This window comes from Pistacia vera, unplaced genomic scaffold (genome assembly GCF_008641045.1).
Source record: "Pistacia vera cultivar Batoury unplaced genomic scaffold, PisVer_v2 Contig346, whole genome shotgun sequence".
NCBI lineage: Eukaryota > Viridiplantae > Streptophyta > Magnoliopsida > Sapindales > Anacardiaceae > Pistacia > Pistacia vera.
This window is the reverse complement of record NW_022196164.1, coordinates 167,489-183,360: the sequence shown is the minus strand read 5'-3', so window position 1 is coordinate 183,360 and position 15,872 is coordinate 167,489. Positions and strand designations below refer to the sequence as shown.

At 38.0% G+C, this 15,872-nt stretch overlaps 4 protein-coding genes across 7 annotated transcripts; 3 read left to right on the top strand and 1 right to left on the bottom strand.

Moving 5' to 3' along the window:
• The first annotated feature begins 422 nt into the window (after positions 1-422).
• Positions 423-3,969, top strand: LOC116138998 (xyloglucan 6-xylosyltransferase 2-like). Of its 2 annotated transcripts, none has more exons than XM_031424674.1 (2): positions 423-2,020; positions 2,510-2,634. In XM_031424674.1, the coding sequence occupies exons 1-2, from the start codon at positions 632-634 to the stop codon at positions 2,516-2,518; spliced, it is 1,398 nt and encodes a 465-aa protein (XP_031280534.1). In that variant the 5' UTR covers positions 423-631; the 3' UTR covers positions 2,519-2,634. The 2 variants fall into 2 exon arrangements, with proteins under 2 accessions (XP_031280534.1, XP_031280533.1); XM_031424673.1 differs by lacking the exon at positions 2,510-2,634 and adding an exon at positions 3,320-3,969 and having other exon boundaries at positions 424-2,020.
• Positions 3,970-4,057: 88 nt separating this feature from the next.
• On the top strand, positions 4,058-6,573 carry LOC116138999 (alkylated DNA repair protein ALKBH8 homolog). The gene is made up of 4 exons (XM_031424675.1): positions 4,058-4,693; positions 4,773-4,804; positions 5,539-5,730; positions 6,212-6,573. Exons 1-4 carry the CDS (start codon positions 4,477-4,479, stop codon positions 6,527-6,529), a joined length of 759 nt encoding a protein of 252 aa, XP_031280535.1. The 5' UTR covers positions 4,058-4,476; the 3' UTR covers positions 6,530-6,573.
• Positions 6,574-7,102: 529 nt separating this feature from the next.
• Positions 7,103-8,695, top strand: LOC116139000 (stress-related protein). 3 transcript variants are annotated; one of them, XM_031424678.1, is made up of 4 exons: positions 7,103-7,387; positions 7,486-7,713; positions 7,800-8,269; positions 8,560-8,695. In XM_031424678.1, the coding sequence occupies exons 1-3, from the start codon at positions 7,352-7,354 to the stop codon at positions 8,253-8,255; spliced, it is 720 nt and encodes a 239-aa protein (XP_031280538.1). In that variant the 5' UTR covers positions 7,103-7,351; the 3' UTR covers positions 8,256-8,269; positions 8,560-8,695. The 3 variants fall into 3 exon arrangements, with proteins under 3 accessions (XP_031280538.1, XP_031280539.1, XP_031280537.1); XM_031424679.1 differs by lacking the exon at positions 8,560-8,695 and having other exon boundaries at positions 7,104-7,387; positions 7,489-7,713; positions 7,800-8,404; XM_031424677.1 differs by lacking the exon at positions 8,560-8,695 and having other exon boundaries at positions 7,108-7,387; positions 7,800-8,404.
• Positions 8,696-9,320: 625 nt separating this feature from the next.
• Positions 9,321-13,672, bottom strand: LOC116138996 (translocase of chloroplast 159, chloroplastic). The gene has a single exon (XM_031424672.1). It carries the CDS (start codon positions 13,483-13,485, stop codon positions 9,571-9,573), a length of 3,915 nt encoding a protein of 1,304 aa, XP_031280532.1. The 5' UTR covers positions 13,486-13,672; the 3' UTR covers positions 9,321-9,570.
• Between the last annotated feature and the right edge of the window lie 2,200 nt (positions 13,673-15,872).

Genomic DNA, 15,872 nt, shown 5'->3' with positions numbered 1-15,872 from the left:
GTAGGTAAGTTTGGGTTTGGAATTTATCTCGGATTTGACAAAAGATTTCAATAATCTAAATGTGTTGAAGTGACCAATTTTCTATAGGTTAAAATTGACGTTACGTTTAGACAGAGAAGGAATTCCCTATCCAATAAGGTGTCGGTAATAACAAACTTAATCAGCCTAATCCAAATACTATAGCCATTGTTATCGTTAAGGTTAATGGTGCAGCTGTTAGGATATGGATAAGATAATTTTTGTTTTTTTGTCCTAAATTCTTCTCTCTGATTTCCAATTATACACTTGTTTCATGAAGTTGCGATTAAAATAATTCATACAATATTAATCAATTAAAACGTAGGGGAATTGCTTACGTGTCGAATAACCATGGATAGTGTAAGATGTTTACTAACCTATTAGTTCGTAGTGGGCCCGAGTCCCGACATATTCAATCGCTTGAAAATCTGAAAACAGTAAAACATTCTCTTTCAGAGCTATGTCGATTTTTAGTTAACGAAACGCGCGCTTTATTTGGTTAGGAAGAAACCATCAAATCCTAGGTTTTCATTCCCAGTCTGCAAAAAGCCAAACGCAATACTCAGCTGAAAAAAAAAAAAAAAAAAAAAAAAATTAGAAAGGGAAGAGGAAAATGATAGACAGGTGTTTAGGAGTTCAAAGATCGAGAAAGGTTCGTAGAGCTTTACGCAACTGCAAGGTCACAATCCTCTGCCTCGTCCTCACAGTCGTCGTCTTACGGAGCATTATCGGAGCCGGTAAATTTGGCACTCCGGAGCAAGACTTGACAGAGATCCGTAACCGCTTCTATCTTCACTCCAGAAAGCGCGGCGCCGAGTCGCATCGAGTCCTTAAAGACGACCGCCAAACGACGTCGGCCTCTTCTAATACTTCCAATACCACCAACTCCAACTTTCAGAAAGCTAACAACAATTACAATGAATTTGATACCAGCAATATTTCGGTCGACGAAGAAGAAGATGAAAACCCAGACTGGCACAAGCCCTACTCTGTCGGACCAAAAATCTCAGACTGGGACGAGCGAAGATCGAAATGGCTGAAAGAAAACCCAAAATTTCTGAATTTTGTAGGAGAGGAGAAGCCACGTGTCCTACTTGTTACGGGATCTTCACCTAGAGCGTGCGAGAATCCGGTAGGTGATCATTATCTATTGAAATCAGTGAAAAACAAGATTGATTATTGTAGAATACACGGAATAGAAATATTTTATAATATGGCTTTTCTAGATGCTGAAATGGCAGGGTTTTGGGCTAAGCTTCCGTTGTTAAGAAACTTAATGCTGTCTCATCCAGAGGTGGAGTTATTCTGGTGGATGGATAGTGATGCAATGTTTACTGATATGGCATTTGAGGTTCCATGGGACAGGTATAAAGACTACAATTTGGTGATGCACGGATGGAATGAGATGGTTTATGATCAAAAGAAATGGACTGGATTGAATACTGGGAGCTTTATGTTGAGGAATTGTCGGTGGTCGTTGGATATTCTTGATTCTTGGGCTCCAATGGGACCAGAAGGGATAATTCGGGATAGAGCTGGGAAGATATTAACCAAGGAGCTTAAGGATAGGCCAGCCTTTGAAGCAGATGATCAGTCAGCAATGGTTTACTTGTTGGCTACTCAGAGGGATAAGTGGGGTGATAAGGTTTATCTTGAGAGCGAATATTATTTGCATGGTTATTGGGGGATTTTGGTAGATAGGTATGAGGAAATGATTGAGAAGTATCATCCAGGTTTAGGTGATCATAGGTGGCCTCTAGTGACTCATTTTGTGGGTTGCAAGCCTTGTGCCAAGTTTGGGGAATTCCCGGTTGAAAGGTGCTTGAGGCAGATGGATCGAGCTTTTAACTTTGGTGATAATCAGATACTTAAGATTTATGGCTTCACTCATAATTCATTGGTCAGTAAACGTGTTAAGCGAGTTCGAAATGAGACAAGCAATCTACTTGCGGTTAAAGATCAGCTCGGATTACTACAATCACCCTTTAAGAAAGCTATCAAGGTATCCTCTTCATGATCAGACTCCTTGCTACTTTATTGCATAGATATAATATGTTGTATTAGTTGCACTGTTTTTATCCATGCAATTTGTCAAATTTGGTGATAATATTCTTTTGTTTCTTAACGAGTGTTAGATTTACTAATATGTTATCTTTCCCAATGGAAAACACAGTGCTATGCGTATACAGATTAATGTGTAATGAACTAGTTTTAATGGTGGTTATTATTGTTGATGCACCAACTGATTATCCCTGTGGTGGTTCCTAATTTGAAGGGCAGTTAGATGATCCAAATCCCAGGCTATGATATTTGTGCTGGCAGGCATTTTGTTATATGGTTTATAAGGAACATGTTCAGGATGATATTTATATGCATTTGATGTGTAACTTATTTAAGCCTAGTTATTGGAAATTCATTTATTAAAGCATAGTTGTGGAAATAATGACTCTCAGGTCACTTACTAAATCCTCTGACGAACTTATTTGTGTAGATCCTCTAGTTGAATTTCCCTAGTTGGCTTGAAGATTTGCTGAAACTGTTGGTTGCTGTTTTTTTCCATATCACTTTGCAAAAGGATTATTCATTTGTGCCCCTTTTGGGTAATCGTGTAATTTGGTGGGTAACTATGGAACAGTAATTTCATCATTGCTGGTTTTACTTTATCAGTTGCATTCATTTGTTTTTGGTTTGGGGAATTACCTTGTTAATACACACTTCTAATCAATGGACCATTTTTTTAATCCATTTTAGCATTCAAATCTAGAACCTTCAATAATACCAACCCAACTTTAAATCACCCGAGCTTATGTCCTGGTGCACAGGTGTGCACCAATCATGATAAATGTAGGTTCAGATATACTTTTTGTTCCTGAAGTTGCTCACCAACAGAGGTGAATCCGGATTGCTATAAGAACCTAACTTCAAGTTAACAAAGAACTTGGATTGCTTCATCTCTTATTCTGAAATCAACGAATAGATGAATAACTTGATACTGTCCTGCTCTGCATATGCTTTTAAATTACACAGCAAGTGTTCTGTATCTTGTATGCATGCTGTTTGGGGTGTGTCTAATAGATGCTATTTTGTTTTCTTGTGGTATCTCTGCATCCAAATACAAAATTCTAATGATTGGCTTTAGATTTTTAACTTTTTAGCCTTGTTGTGTCTCTGAAATTTGTGATAAAAGATTTGTAATTTGGTACCATCTATAATTTAATATTTGTATCGTGGAAATGCCTTTTATAATTCTTTTTAACAGTTCAAAAAGTTGATTGATGACATGACTTATTTTTTTCTACAGAAAATAGGATAAATCTGTCTTTGGGTCAAAAGGAATTTGCGCGAGGCAAACTTTCAGTTAAGCTATCTCTTACTGGAGTCAAGTGCAGAGATGAGTTTATGTAATTATAATCTTTTTAGGCTTCTCCAACAGTTAGCGTCTACCTGATGAGGAAATTTCATAGGTCAAATCATCCTGTATAACTCAGCAACTTGGTGGTGAAGCTTGCATCCAATTACACTTGACATATTAGGCGGCTGCCCACCCTACATCCCTCCATGACTAATAGTTTTGTTGTATCAGGCCTCATGTCTTGCTAATTAAATTGGCATTAGCATGTTTTGCAATGATGATGACTCAAATAAGTGAGGGGCTCAATTGGCGGCATCTGTCATGAACCTCAAGAAATCATACTTGTGAAAGAATTTTAACAATGTTTACGGGCTAGACATGGAGTTCCGAGTTCCAGCGTCTGCACTACTGCCTAAGCTTGCTTGCGGTTCTGATATGAACTGCTTCGTTCACATCTTTGATTGGCTATCATTACTAGGTTAATGCTTATGCATTTATGAGTATTGAGTTTTTTTCTTTCTTTTATTTGGTGATAAGAAAACATGTGAGAGTCTGGAATTTGCATGTGTTTTTTCTACTGCGCTTGGTGGTTTTGTTCTTTTCGGGTTATGGTAGAAGCTAAATATTGATCAATAGCTGCCGTGGAGTTCAATAAATTTGGCATAATTCCAGTCCGTTGGCCTGTGGCTGGTATGCTAAATAGTTTGTTATTGCCGTCATTTTACAAAGAGAATGCCACAAACGGAGATTTTGCATTAGACTAAAAATAAATAAAAACCTTGGCCAAGGGAGCCTACCAAAAGACAAAATTTTCGCAACACTACAATGAAACGAATTTTCACATCATCTCCCATTGTTTGGCCAAGGATTTATTAGTTTGTGAAACATTAATTTTAATAACAATAATTCGAAATACAATTTTATAAATTAATCCTTAAAGAATAACCTATAATTAATAAGATCATCTATTATCGTATAAAAAAGATATTTACTTAAAAAAATTAATTAGTCGGACGAGGTAATTACGTCTAAGGGCAAAATTTGAAGGATGCTGGGGTTGAGATTAAGAACCGTGTTGAAAGGTTGTATGTCCCTCTAAAGAAGAAATGGATGATCAGGAGACACTTCTGAAACAAGTGTTTGGAGAATCATCAGATTCAGACTCCGACGACTGTGAACAACCACAGCAGCACGAAAATAGATCTGAGAATTTCGGTCAAACTCCTAGCTGGCTCCGTATTAAGGAAATCAATGGATTATATTTGTGCGTAGACTTTCTGTCTCCTCAACACCAATCTTCTTTGCTCTCTGCTATTCAAAATGGTGCGTTTTCTTCTATATCTTGCTTCATTTAATAAGGATCATTCATACGAATGATGCTGATTCATATGTATTTTTACAGAAGGATGGTTCACCGATGCATCTCACAACCAGGTGCCGACACTGATTAGCATTTGTTTACATTTATAAAGTACTCTATAGTTTAAAATTATTAACTACTATTTTTTATTTGTGTTGTCGATATCTCATATCAGTTATAGATACATGGTACCAATTTCTAGTATATTCACTGGTTAATTCTTTTATGAAATTATTTGTAGTCCTAAACTGGTGCTTGTTGATGTTTCTAGAATTTACTTAGTACTAACTAAATCAAGAGTTTGGCAAAACCCCCGTGCTTCTAGTTGTTGTCAGTTTATCATTCAGAATTAAGCACTTCATAAGTGTTGGGCGGCAAGGTCAGGTGTTTTAGGTTGTGTTGATTGACTAATAGGTAAACTTCCTGTGTGGGTTGTATGGAAAATTCACTGGAAATCTTTTTTTTATTATTATTATTTTCTTTCTCCCATGTGAAAGAATTATGTTTTAGATGAAAATGAAATACTTTCAAGGGTTGGTTAGGAGCATTCTTGTATTGTTTTCAATATTCAGTCACCCATAATATTGGCCTATTGTGTTCCTACTCTCACATGGACAATATGAAGTGCTATCATGAACTGATGGATTCCATATGCCTGTTAAGTATCATAAATTTTATTTTTCAGCTCTTGCAGGTGGAAGTTAAATGTTTTGAAAGAAGGATTTATTGTTAAGAATGTGAAATCATTTTGGTATAAAGTTGTTCAATCCATGCCTTAGTAAAGCTCAATTTTTCTGTTCTCTTGCAGGCCATGAGGTTTGGAGATCTTCCAACATGGGCAACCAAGCTTTCTGATTCTATTCGTGAGGCTGTGCTTCTCAGTGGTAATGATTTGGCTACCTGTGATGGGGACAAGGAAGTCTGTCCTTTGCCATCAGATTTGTTGTGGAGGGAGCCTCTGTTTGATCAACTGATAGTTAATGTTTATCAACCAGGTGAGGTGCGATATGACTTTCTGAGTTGGTTATCTTGTTCAGAGTCCAGGTGCACCATCTAAAAAATTTTCTGTTGCAATTTAGTTTATAGATGAATAAAAATTGGCATCTTTCAACAAACCTTTCAAATTGTGTCATTGCCTGTGTTGTTATGTGTAGTGCCTGTCTTGCATGAGTTAAGCACTGTGCAATTTGTTTATTGATCAGTGCTGAGTCTTTATGCATCTTGTCTAAAATCATTATGAGATCTGGTTGCTCTTTTTGTAGTATATTCTTGCTCTTTGAGCATATTTAATTCTTCAAGTCAAGGTATATCTTGTATCTGCAGCTTAATGATTTTCGCAATAAGTATGCCCTGCATTCACTTGTCCACTGAGTTTCAACCCTTTTACAACTCATTGCATCGTATAGTGGCATGTGAAAATACTAGTTAGTTGATATGTAATTATGTATAGCTTATTGATGCTGAGGTTTTCATAATGATAGGGCATTTGTGCACATGTTGATCTAATGTGTTTTGACGATGGAATTGCCATCGTCTCCCTGGAGTCTTCATGCGTGATGCATTTTACCAGAGTCAGAGAAGCTTCTTCAACTGGCGAGAGAGGAATAGAGGATCCACCTGCCAAGAAGGTTCCAGTTTACTTAACTCCAGGGTCCTTAGTTGTAATGTCAGGAGAAGCTCGCTACCATTGGAAGCATGAGATAAGTCGCAAGCCAGGCTTTCAGATATGGGAAGGGAAGGAGCTAAATCAAAAAAGGAGAATCTCCATAACACTAAGAAAACTTTGCCGTGTTGAGTAGAGCATGTTTACCCCCAAATTTTGGGTACATATTGTTGTTCCTCTATATTCAAGTTCATTTTTCACGGAAAACATTATAGAAAGACGTAATTTCCAAATGTGGCACCGTATGACTTATTATTTATATCTGAATCTGATGCTTCTCAATCTCCGATTGGTCATCTTTCACAATGTCTGAGGTGTAAGGCAACAATTGCGCTGGAAATGATATGCTGGGCATTTATAACACTTGCTCGTGTTCCAATTATTAATTAGACAGAAGACTAATAATCTGAAAATCACAACTAAATAAAATATCATTTATTATGTAGTTAATTTTGAAGGAAATGATTATCTGTAATGTTTGGAAAATGATATTAGGCTTATCATGTTCATTTGTGATCGATGATAATTCAAAACCTATTATTATTAATGATGTATTTATTAGTTATGGCAATCTACAATTTCAGATAATATGAATTTGCGGGAAACAAAAATTTAGGAAAAAAATAAAATAATGAAAGTTTGTTGAGACGGTGGGACCAAGAGAATCAAAAGACAAGGAAGCTGAGGCTCACCTTCTCAATTCTCGTGCCAAAGAGGTGCATAACTATCCGTGCCATTCAGAGAATATGCAACTTCCCCCTCAACCCATCCTTGACACCTACTGGTGCACATCATCATATTTCTTTTACTTCCTCCACGTGTCAACTACAACATTCGCTCGCCTTCATCTCACCCTCCACTTTCACCGCTTTCTTCCCTATAAAACGGCTCCCTGAACTGCTCCTTCGTTACGTTCGAAGAGTCCCTTTCCTTCCCAAACACATAGTTATATTTCAAAATGTCTGATACAGATGTCAAGCAGCATACAGAGACGGTAAATCTTTTCCTTCATCTTATCTTTTAATTTAACAATAATTATTTTTACTTGGAAAAATAATATGTATATATAAATTTGTCATCGATTTTTGACAGAAGATTGAAGAAAATGAAAAAAGACTTAAGTATCTAGATTTCCTCCTAGTAGCGGCGATCTACATTATAGTCTGCTTTTCAACGCTCTACGAATACGCCAAGGACAATTCCGGTCCACTCAAACCCGGAGTGGAAACCGTTGAAGCAAACGTTAAAACCGTCATTGGTCCCGTTTACGAGAAGTTTCATGACATCCCCTTTGAACTCCTCAAGTTCGTCGATCACAAGGTACACGTCATGAAGACGTTATTTATTATTATTTTTTAAATTGTTTGGGTTGATAAATGAAATCCTTTTGTTAACTTGAATCCCAGGTGGACGAGTCTTTGAAGGAACTGGAAAGGCACGTGCCTTCTCTTGTGAAGCAAGCGTCAAGTCAGGCACGAGCTGTGGCTTCTGAAGTTCAGCGCGCCGGTGTGGTGGACACTGCAAAGCACATTACAAACAGTGTCTATTACAAGTACGAGCCGACAGCCAAGGAGCTATACTGGAGGTACGAGCCGATTGCCGAACAATATGCAGTTTCGGCTTGGCGGTCGCTGAACCGGCTGCCCATTTTCCCGCAGGTGGCTCAGATCGTTGTCCCAGCGGCTGCGTACTGGTCCGGGAAGTATAACCAGGTGGTTCGCTATGCAGAAGAGAGGGGCTACGCGGTGGCGGAGTATCTGCCGTTGATTCCAATTGAGAGGATCGCTAAAGCTTTTGACGAGAACGAGAGAGGGCCCACTTTTCGACCAATGGAGAGACGGTCATGGCACAATGAGAAATGAATAGCAGGATTTTGGTTTGTGTTTGTTACTTGTTACTTTTGGATTTGAGGGTTTGGTCCGTTTGCATCGGTCTGCTAAACCCTTTCTATTTGTTCTTCTTTGCTCCATGACTTTGCTGTTAACTTCTACCCAAATGAAAAAAAAAAAAATAGTTTGGTTAATGCGGTTGTTATTATTAATTCTGCTTTCAAGTTTTATTATCTTAATCAAAGTCTGTTTTAATAAATAGATTAACAATAACATCATGTCTAAAAAATAAACANAGACGGTCATGGCACAATGAGAAATGAATAGCAGGATTTTGGTTTGTGTTTGTTACTTGTTACTTTTGGATTTGAGGGTTTGGTCCGTTTGCATCGGTCTACTAAACCCTTTCTATTTGTTCTTCTTTGCTCCATGACTTTGCTGTTAACTTCTACCCAAATGAAAAAAAAAAAAATAGTTTGGTTAATGCGGTTGCTATTATTAGTTCTGCTTTCAAGGTTTATTATCTTAATCAAAGTCTGTTTTAATAAATAGATTAACAATAACATCATGTCTAAAAAATAAACACACTTCAGCATTCAAGAAAATGTTCACAGAATCAAGAATCGCAATAAGTTTTGCGAATCAATATTATGTACCTTAGTTTGCATAACAAATGATATATAACGGACGTGTTAGGTGCAGTGGGAGGATGGACGCCCACAATCACAGCTTAGAAGAAATATTTGAGTTGCCAAATAACGAAAATTAAAAAAAAAAAAAAAGTTTTCGAAACTTGATAATTCGTATCACCTGATCACCTCAGGTTCAGGTCCACCCACAAATATTTCATTTAGGAAAGCACAGGGAGGTATCTTCAATATTATTAATATGCAATTACATGGTATTTTGAAACAGTATCAATGGCTTCATGGATTGAATATCAAATCAAAACATCTTTTACAACCATATAGTTTGCCCGGATAAAGAAATGACAAGTCCCAAGAACATAGAAGGCACAGAGGTTAAAGAACGGAAGTAAACATAGCCATTAAAAAATTACCCAATTCAAAGCCAGTAAAACACACATCTTTGCTTGATAAAAAAAAAAACATGGTGTCTTATTTGAAAAAGAAAAATGAATTTATTCATATTTCCTCTCACCTCCACCTAATATTCAATACAATCCGGTATGCAAAATAACACGAACCTCATTAGAGCGATAACGTTCTACACCAAATAAACAAGCATTATTCAGAAAATTCAACTAGGACTAAATTATGCTTAGACATAAATCTAATTAATGGTGCCCCCTTCAGTGTAGTCTAAACACAGCAACAAAATAAAGGTTCTAGTACATAGAGTAATTCTCACTAAGCCCAGGGCGGAGGCTTTTATAAATTGTCATCACAACTGGAACAATACCCAGAAGTGCGATCTGAAGTTGATCTGATGTACTAGTTCGAACACTAATTTGTCCGCTGAGTTTGTTGTTCAATCCCGCACGTACAGCTATCTTAGAACCTCGCCCAACCGAAAATTGAGATTGAAGGTTGGCCCCCAAGGCAAGGTCACCTCTCCACTTCACTAATGACAAACCCAAAGATGATTGATCCTGGCCTATTGGAAAATCAGCTTCCCTGAGCCTAACTTCCAAATTGGCTCCATATGCAGAATCACCCTGAGATCGGACAGTCCCAGTGCTACCCACCAACATTAAACGTTTTCCAATTGCAATCTGATCCTCAAGTTTGAGCCCAGTGGCAACATTTTCACCTAAAAATGTAACAGATATTCCCGCAGCTGTCTTATTCTTTCTGAAATTTTTGAATTTGGTCTCCCCTCTGACGATATAAGCAAGCTGCTTCCCAACATTCTGGATGTCAAAGCCCATCATACTTGATCCATCCTCTCCATGCTTAGCAGAAACGGAAGAATCCAAATGAATGTTGAACTCTTTCTTATCCTTTGTGACTTGAACAGTAACTGCTGCTGGAAACCGACTAGCAATGGCCAAACTTTGTTCAAGGTTAACACCATCATACCCACAATCATGGTCCCAACCATGGGTATCCAGAACTGGCCTTGCCAAGAACTGTGATGTTGGTTCCAAGAACCTGTACCTGAAAGCTGGATTATCACCATCAAAGGAAGGCGGCAAGGCCATATCAGGTAATGGGACTGGCACAGCAGCTGGACTTCCATTTTCCTGATCAGCATCTTCTCCAATATACCCATAATCATCATCAGCAACTTTTCCTTTCTTCTTCATCTCTCTCATTCTTCTCGACTCCTCTCTCCACTGCTTTTTTTGTAGGAGTTTCACCCGATAATCATACTCCTCAAAGTATGCCTTCTTTTGCTCCTTGCTAAGCTTGGCAATCTGAGCTTTCCTGAGAGGTTTGAATGGTGGGAGCTGATCGTATTCATCCTCATCTTCTTCTTGATCAGAATCAGACAAGTCAGCCAAGTCAATATCAGAATCACCATTGTCACCACCCTGATCAGTGGGGAGTTTTGGGTGTGTACGAGACTGCAACAGCCAAGACAACAAGTATGGAAGCGGAGGGGAACGGACACGGAAGCCAAAGAGTTTCCGATGGTCTAATGTCTCTTGAGGCTTTGAAAGAGAACTAGCTTCAGATAAGATCTTCATCGAATAGCATAACAGAAGTAACTGAGGTCTCCAAGTTTGACCGTTAGGAAGCACCTTTTGTCCATCTCTATTCTTTCGACAGGCAGGATGATTCTCAACAAGAGAAACTGGGTTCATCAAACTTGGATTCATCAGACGCAAGTCACCAACAGCCTGCCCTATGGATTGCTGAACAACATGGGAACGTTGGGCAACAAAAACTTCGTAACTCAAAGGGGATCCTGATGGCCCATCTGGAGGTGCAGATGCAGCATGGGTCAAAGTGACTATGGCACTTCGCCAAATTGAGGGACCAAGTGCATTACTGATTGACCTTAACAATGGCAGATCATTAAGATCCCTGGTCTGGCTGTCCAACCGATCCACGTAGAGGACAATATCCGGGGAACACTTCTTTGTAAACTTCTTTATAGAAGTTAAGGCCTTTCTATTGGCACCTTGTTCCATACCAGAAGATTTCAAACCTGGAGTATCAATGACCCTGATCTTAACTCCATCTACTGTTCCAACGATCTCTTTCACTGAAGTTGTACCAGGTTCAAAAGCATCAATCAAAGTCTTCTCCTCACCAAAAATAGAATTTATTGTAGCACTCTTGCCCACACCAGTTTTGCCAAGAACCAGTATGTTCAAAGAAAAGTCTAAATCATCTTTCCCCTCTGCTTCAAGCTGCAGGGCTGTTCTCTTTGCAGCATCAAGGTTAAATAATTGGCCAGTTTGCCTCCCTGCAACAATTGACAATCGGTACAGTACTTGCGCTGCTATAGAATCCTCTGGAGAGTGACCTAGTCTGTGAACAAGCCTCAGAAATTTCACCCTTAATTGCTGTAGCTTCTCCAATTTCTTTTTCTCTTCTTCACTCAAATTCTTGGTCTCAGTCTCTCCCCCGGCTGTGAGACTGGAGGGTGTAAAAAGGTTAGTGCGGTTTGGTCGCGCAGCAGGTCTTAGAGTACGGAGTGACGACCCCAAACCAGCTGGACGCTCAACAGAGAAAAGCTTTGATCCGTCTTGAGAGGTTATAGTTATGCCACCACCATCTGCATCAGCACCGGTAGCTGCTTTCAATAGAGCTGCCAATGCAGCAGAATCAAATAACTCCTTCCCCTCCCCTTCCTCATCAGTGTCTACTTCTTCATCCGAGTCAGTGACAATTTGACCATCAATTCTCTGTGAGTTATCACGAGAACTCTCTGCGCCTGAATGAGAACCAACACCCGATGCTTGTTCCAACTCTTCCAGGAATTGTTTGGCTGCTTCTGAGCTTCCAAATACCATTCCTTCATTCTCTCCATCGGTAACTGAGCCTTCAATCTCATATTCTTCGTCAGGATGATGGTCTTCATCGTCTTCAGCTTCCAAAGAAACTTGTACATTCGAAATTGTACTCTTTTCTGCAGATTCAGGTGATTCTGATTTGCCCGATGTCCCATTTTCCAAGTTGTCATTATTAACACTAAAAAAAATCTGATCATTTTCAGAATGTTTAGCCTCGTATTCCGACATATCAGCAGCTCTCTCCACTTCAATCTCACTCTGTTTGGCTTCTGAATCAGCTTTTGGTTCGATTTCTATAACTTCTTTGTCCTCCTTATCGACGGTAACATTGCCAGTATCTGAATTGTCATCTTTGGCTACAACAGCAGAATCAATTTTCTTTCCACTGGGCAGCACTTCTGTGACTTCCATGTTATTATTGCTTACTACCTCTTCCACTGGCTTCAATTCCACAGGTTCTTCCACAACACGGTCAATCGGATCAAATCCATTTTCCAAGCCCACATTTCCATTAACTGGGAACTCCAACCCTTTAATTTCAACATCCTTAACTTCCTCCACATCCCCAACAACAACAGCTGCTTCAGACTCTAAAGTATCAAGATTGATGTCATTTACAACAGAGTCCCCACTGTCTGTAAATTCCACACCCTCTGCTTTAATGTCAACCACCCCACTAGGTTCCCTAGTTTCAACAAATTGTTGACCGTCAAAAACCTCAATTTTTCGCTCCTCAACGCCCTGAAGCTTCTCAGGCACAAATTCACCAGAATTATCCTTCTCACTCGAACCTGTTTCCACCAAACCATCATTTTCAGCAGAAGCCACACTCCCAATTTCAATGTTTTTCACAAAAACCTGACCCAAGATTCCCTTCAATCCTTCCTCACCATCACCAAATGACTCCTCCCCTCTGAAAACCCTAATTTTCGAGTCTCCTATAACATTATCAGCATCATTATCATTCACGGACACCTTCTCGATCGAGGCAACACTGTTGGGCATTGGAAACTCCGGAGAATCCACAAACAAAGCATCGGAATCATCCCCTTCAACCGTTTTTTTAATGGTTTCATCAACTGGTTCATCCATAACTAGCTTCTCCGACGGCGTTTCAAACTCCTCCTCTCCGCTCACAAACCCCCCATCCTCAGACCCAACATCACTATTAGCACCATTACTGTCGGTAATACTAGTAGTTTTACCATTATTAACAGCCACAGAATCATTGTTCTTCATAAAATTATGAGTATTCTGATTATCATGAGAAAGAGAAGCGGAAGAAAAACCTGATAGATGTGAGATGGTTTCCGGTGCAGAAGTGTTGGAGTCCATGGTGGAAATGTTTTTCCGGTACAAAAAAGGGAATTAGGGTTTTAGATTTAAATTGGTTGGTTGGTGTTTGAATTGGGTTTGAAGAAGAGATACGAAGTTGTTGGGAGAGAGCAACTGAGAGAGAGATAAGGTTACGTTGTTGGTGTTTGTGTTAGTGTGTGACCGATTTTTATGAAAGCCTCATGGAGTGGTTTTAAGCTCAGCTTTGGCCTTTAGGTGGATATTTCGATGTCCATACTCACCTCAAATTACATAAGTACCCTTCTCTTTGCTCCCATATTTTTCTGTCAACTACCGGCAACTGGTACTAGACCACTAGTGATACGTAAGGAAGATTATTTTCCAGTAATTTCTTTCAACTATCCATGAGAAATATAATTATCATTATCATTTTTTTTTTTTTTTTGGCTTTGGCGTATGACAACTATAAATACAAGGAAAAAACTTTTTAGTTATTGCCATAATGGTTCTTTAATTTAAATTTGTAAAATGTTTTTAATTAAAAAAAATACTTAATTTGTATTATGTTTACTGATACTTTTTTATCCCAAATTATAAAGTCTGCTTGTATTTGTATAAAATGGCAATGAAAAATGTTAAATGCGTTAAAGGTTTATTTCCTTTAAATTAAGGCAGTTGAACGAGAGATGAGACATATCACTCCACGCACTACTTAATTATAAATAAATTGTAAAATTTTATTCCATTAATGTGAATACATTTGATCATCATTAATAACGATACATGTGAATTGTGTGTGTATAAACTGACCCGAACATCCTGATTATCAAAAAAAAAAAAAAATCTCACTCTCTTTCTAATTGGTCATTATGAACAACTTTTCTTATCACCACAAAAGAAAGAAGGCAATGGAGAACTAATTAAACTCGCACATACATTGTGACTATAGTGATTTTTTTTTTTTTTAATTTAAGATATTTTCATATATCATTCTCCACTGTCCATTAAAAAGAAAAATAAAATAAAATAATAGCGTCCAATATTGAAAAACTGTTAGGATTAGGGTTAGGGTTGTTCTGATTGTTTGTTGGGTAGCCGTAGCCTCTCCAAGGATAACGTTAAGGATAGTGAAGTGATGAGTAATATTTGTTTTGTTGTGTATGGTTTTGTTTGTATTTGTTTGGCGATTACGTGTTTCTTATTACTCCCTCTTGATTCTCATCCTCAATGGTTGGCCAGTTTTTGCTTCTCTTCACTCATCACCCCAACCCATAACTACTGCTCCATTGTTTCCTCTTTTGCCTCTATAAACTCCAAACTCTTCGTAATACTCAACTCTATAGTCTATTCTTATTGAAATTGAATTCGTATATTATCTTGTTATAAGGCCATCATGGATAGAGCAAAAAGTGTTAGGTCCACAGCCCACTGGGCTAATTAAGTCTCAATCAGTTGGGTTAGGGCCAAGGCCCAAGAAAGGACAAATATTTCTCACAAAAGGATCTCCCTCTCCCTGGTCAAATAGTTAATATTATTCAGGCAAATGATTAAACCTAATCAACCCCATGCATGATTCCTTCTCCACTTTCTGAGGTCCATGTGATGTGACCACTTAAAAAAATTTATCCATTTCCTAATCACCATTGTTTGTAGGTTGGCGGGCGACTAATGAGACCCCTATAAATTCACATGACATTTATTATTTAATTGAAACTTTACCATACCCATTTCACCTAAAACCAAACAATAATTGCTTTTTGAGATATTATACATAAAATTATTGACTTCCAAGAACTTTACTACTTCTTCATGAATTATTATCACTTTTGGCATGCCACTGACTTGGTCAAACCAGACGGTTCCACTTACACATAACATTGCTTTGGCACAACTTGACCCAAACACTGAAGAAAAAAAAAAAGGCTTGCACTTAATCACCCTATTTATGCTACATTCATTTTCACTTTAATGTTGTTTATGCAGTTTAGATCAATTCAAAGACTGATTGTAAACGCACTGTGAAGTCTTATCTAATGAAATGAGAGACTTTGACTGGTTAATCTATTGACTATGACTATTTTAATTATTGAAGAAAGCAAGTCTATGTCAATCTTCGTTGGATTTTATCTTTAATTTTTAATATAAATGAATAAGGTGAGTAATATATTATAGTCGCATATCTTAATAATGGATTACGAGTCATTGTTTAATAATATGTGTTTGTTGACACCATAATATAATATGTATTATATATCATATAAATGAGATTTTCAAATCTACCAATATGTCCTAAATTAATCCAATGAAATCGAGAAAACCCAAGTTAACTGTAATAAAATTCAAACTCAGGAATAAATAAATCAATAATAAAAATAAGCAAGTTATGTTGATGAACTCTTAACTGTGGAACTCTATGTGGATGTGAG

Excerpts from the sequence above, each read along its gene's own strand:
- LOC116138999 (XM_031424675.1), top strand. The coding sequence starts at position 4,477 with ATGGATGATCAGGAGACACTTCTGAAACAAGTGTTTGGAGAATCATCA. Across the intron at positions 4,694-4,772 it reads GCTCTCTGCTATTCAAAATG|AAGGATGGTTCACCGATGCA; the intron begins GTGCGTTTTCTT and ends GTATTTTTACAG. Across the intron at positions 5,731-6,211 it reads ATGTTTATCAACCAGGTGAG|GGCATTTGTGCACATGTTGA; the intron begins GTGCGATATGAC and ends TCATAATGATAG.
- LOC116139000 (XM_031424678.1), top strand. The coding sequence starts at position 7,352 with ATGTCTGATACAGATGTCAAGCAGCATACAGAGACG. Across the intron at positions 7,388-7,485 it reads TCAAGCAGCATACAGAGACG|AAGATTGAAGAAAATGAAAA; the intron begins GTAAATCTTTTC and ends GATTTTTGACAG. Across the intron at positions 7,714-7,799 it reads TCAAGTTCGTCGATCACAAG|GTGGACGAGTCTTTGAAGGA; the intron begins GTACACGTCATG and ends CTTGAATCCCAG.
- LOC116138998 (XM_031424673.1), top strand. The coding sequence starts at position 632 with ATGATAGACAGGTGTTTAGGAGTTCAAAGATCGAGAAAGGTTCGTAGA.
- LOC116138996 (XM_031424672.1), bottom strand. The coding sequence starts at position 13,485 with ATGGACTCCAACACTTCTGCACCGGAAACCATCTCACATCTATCAGGT.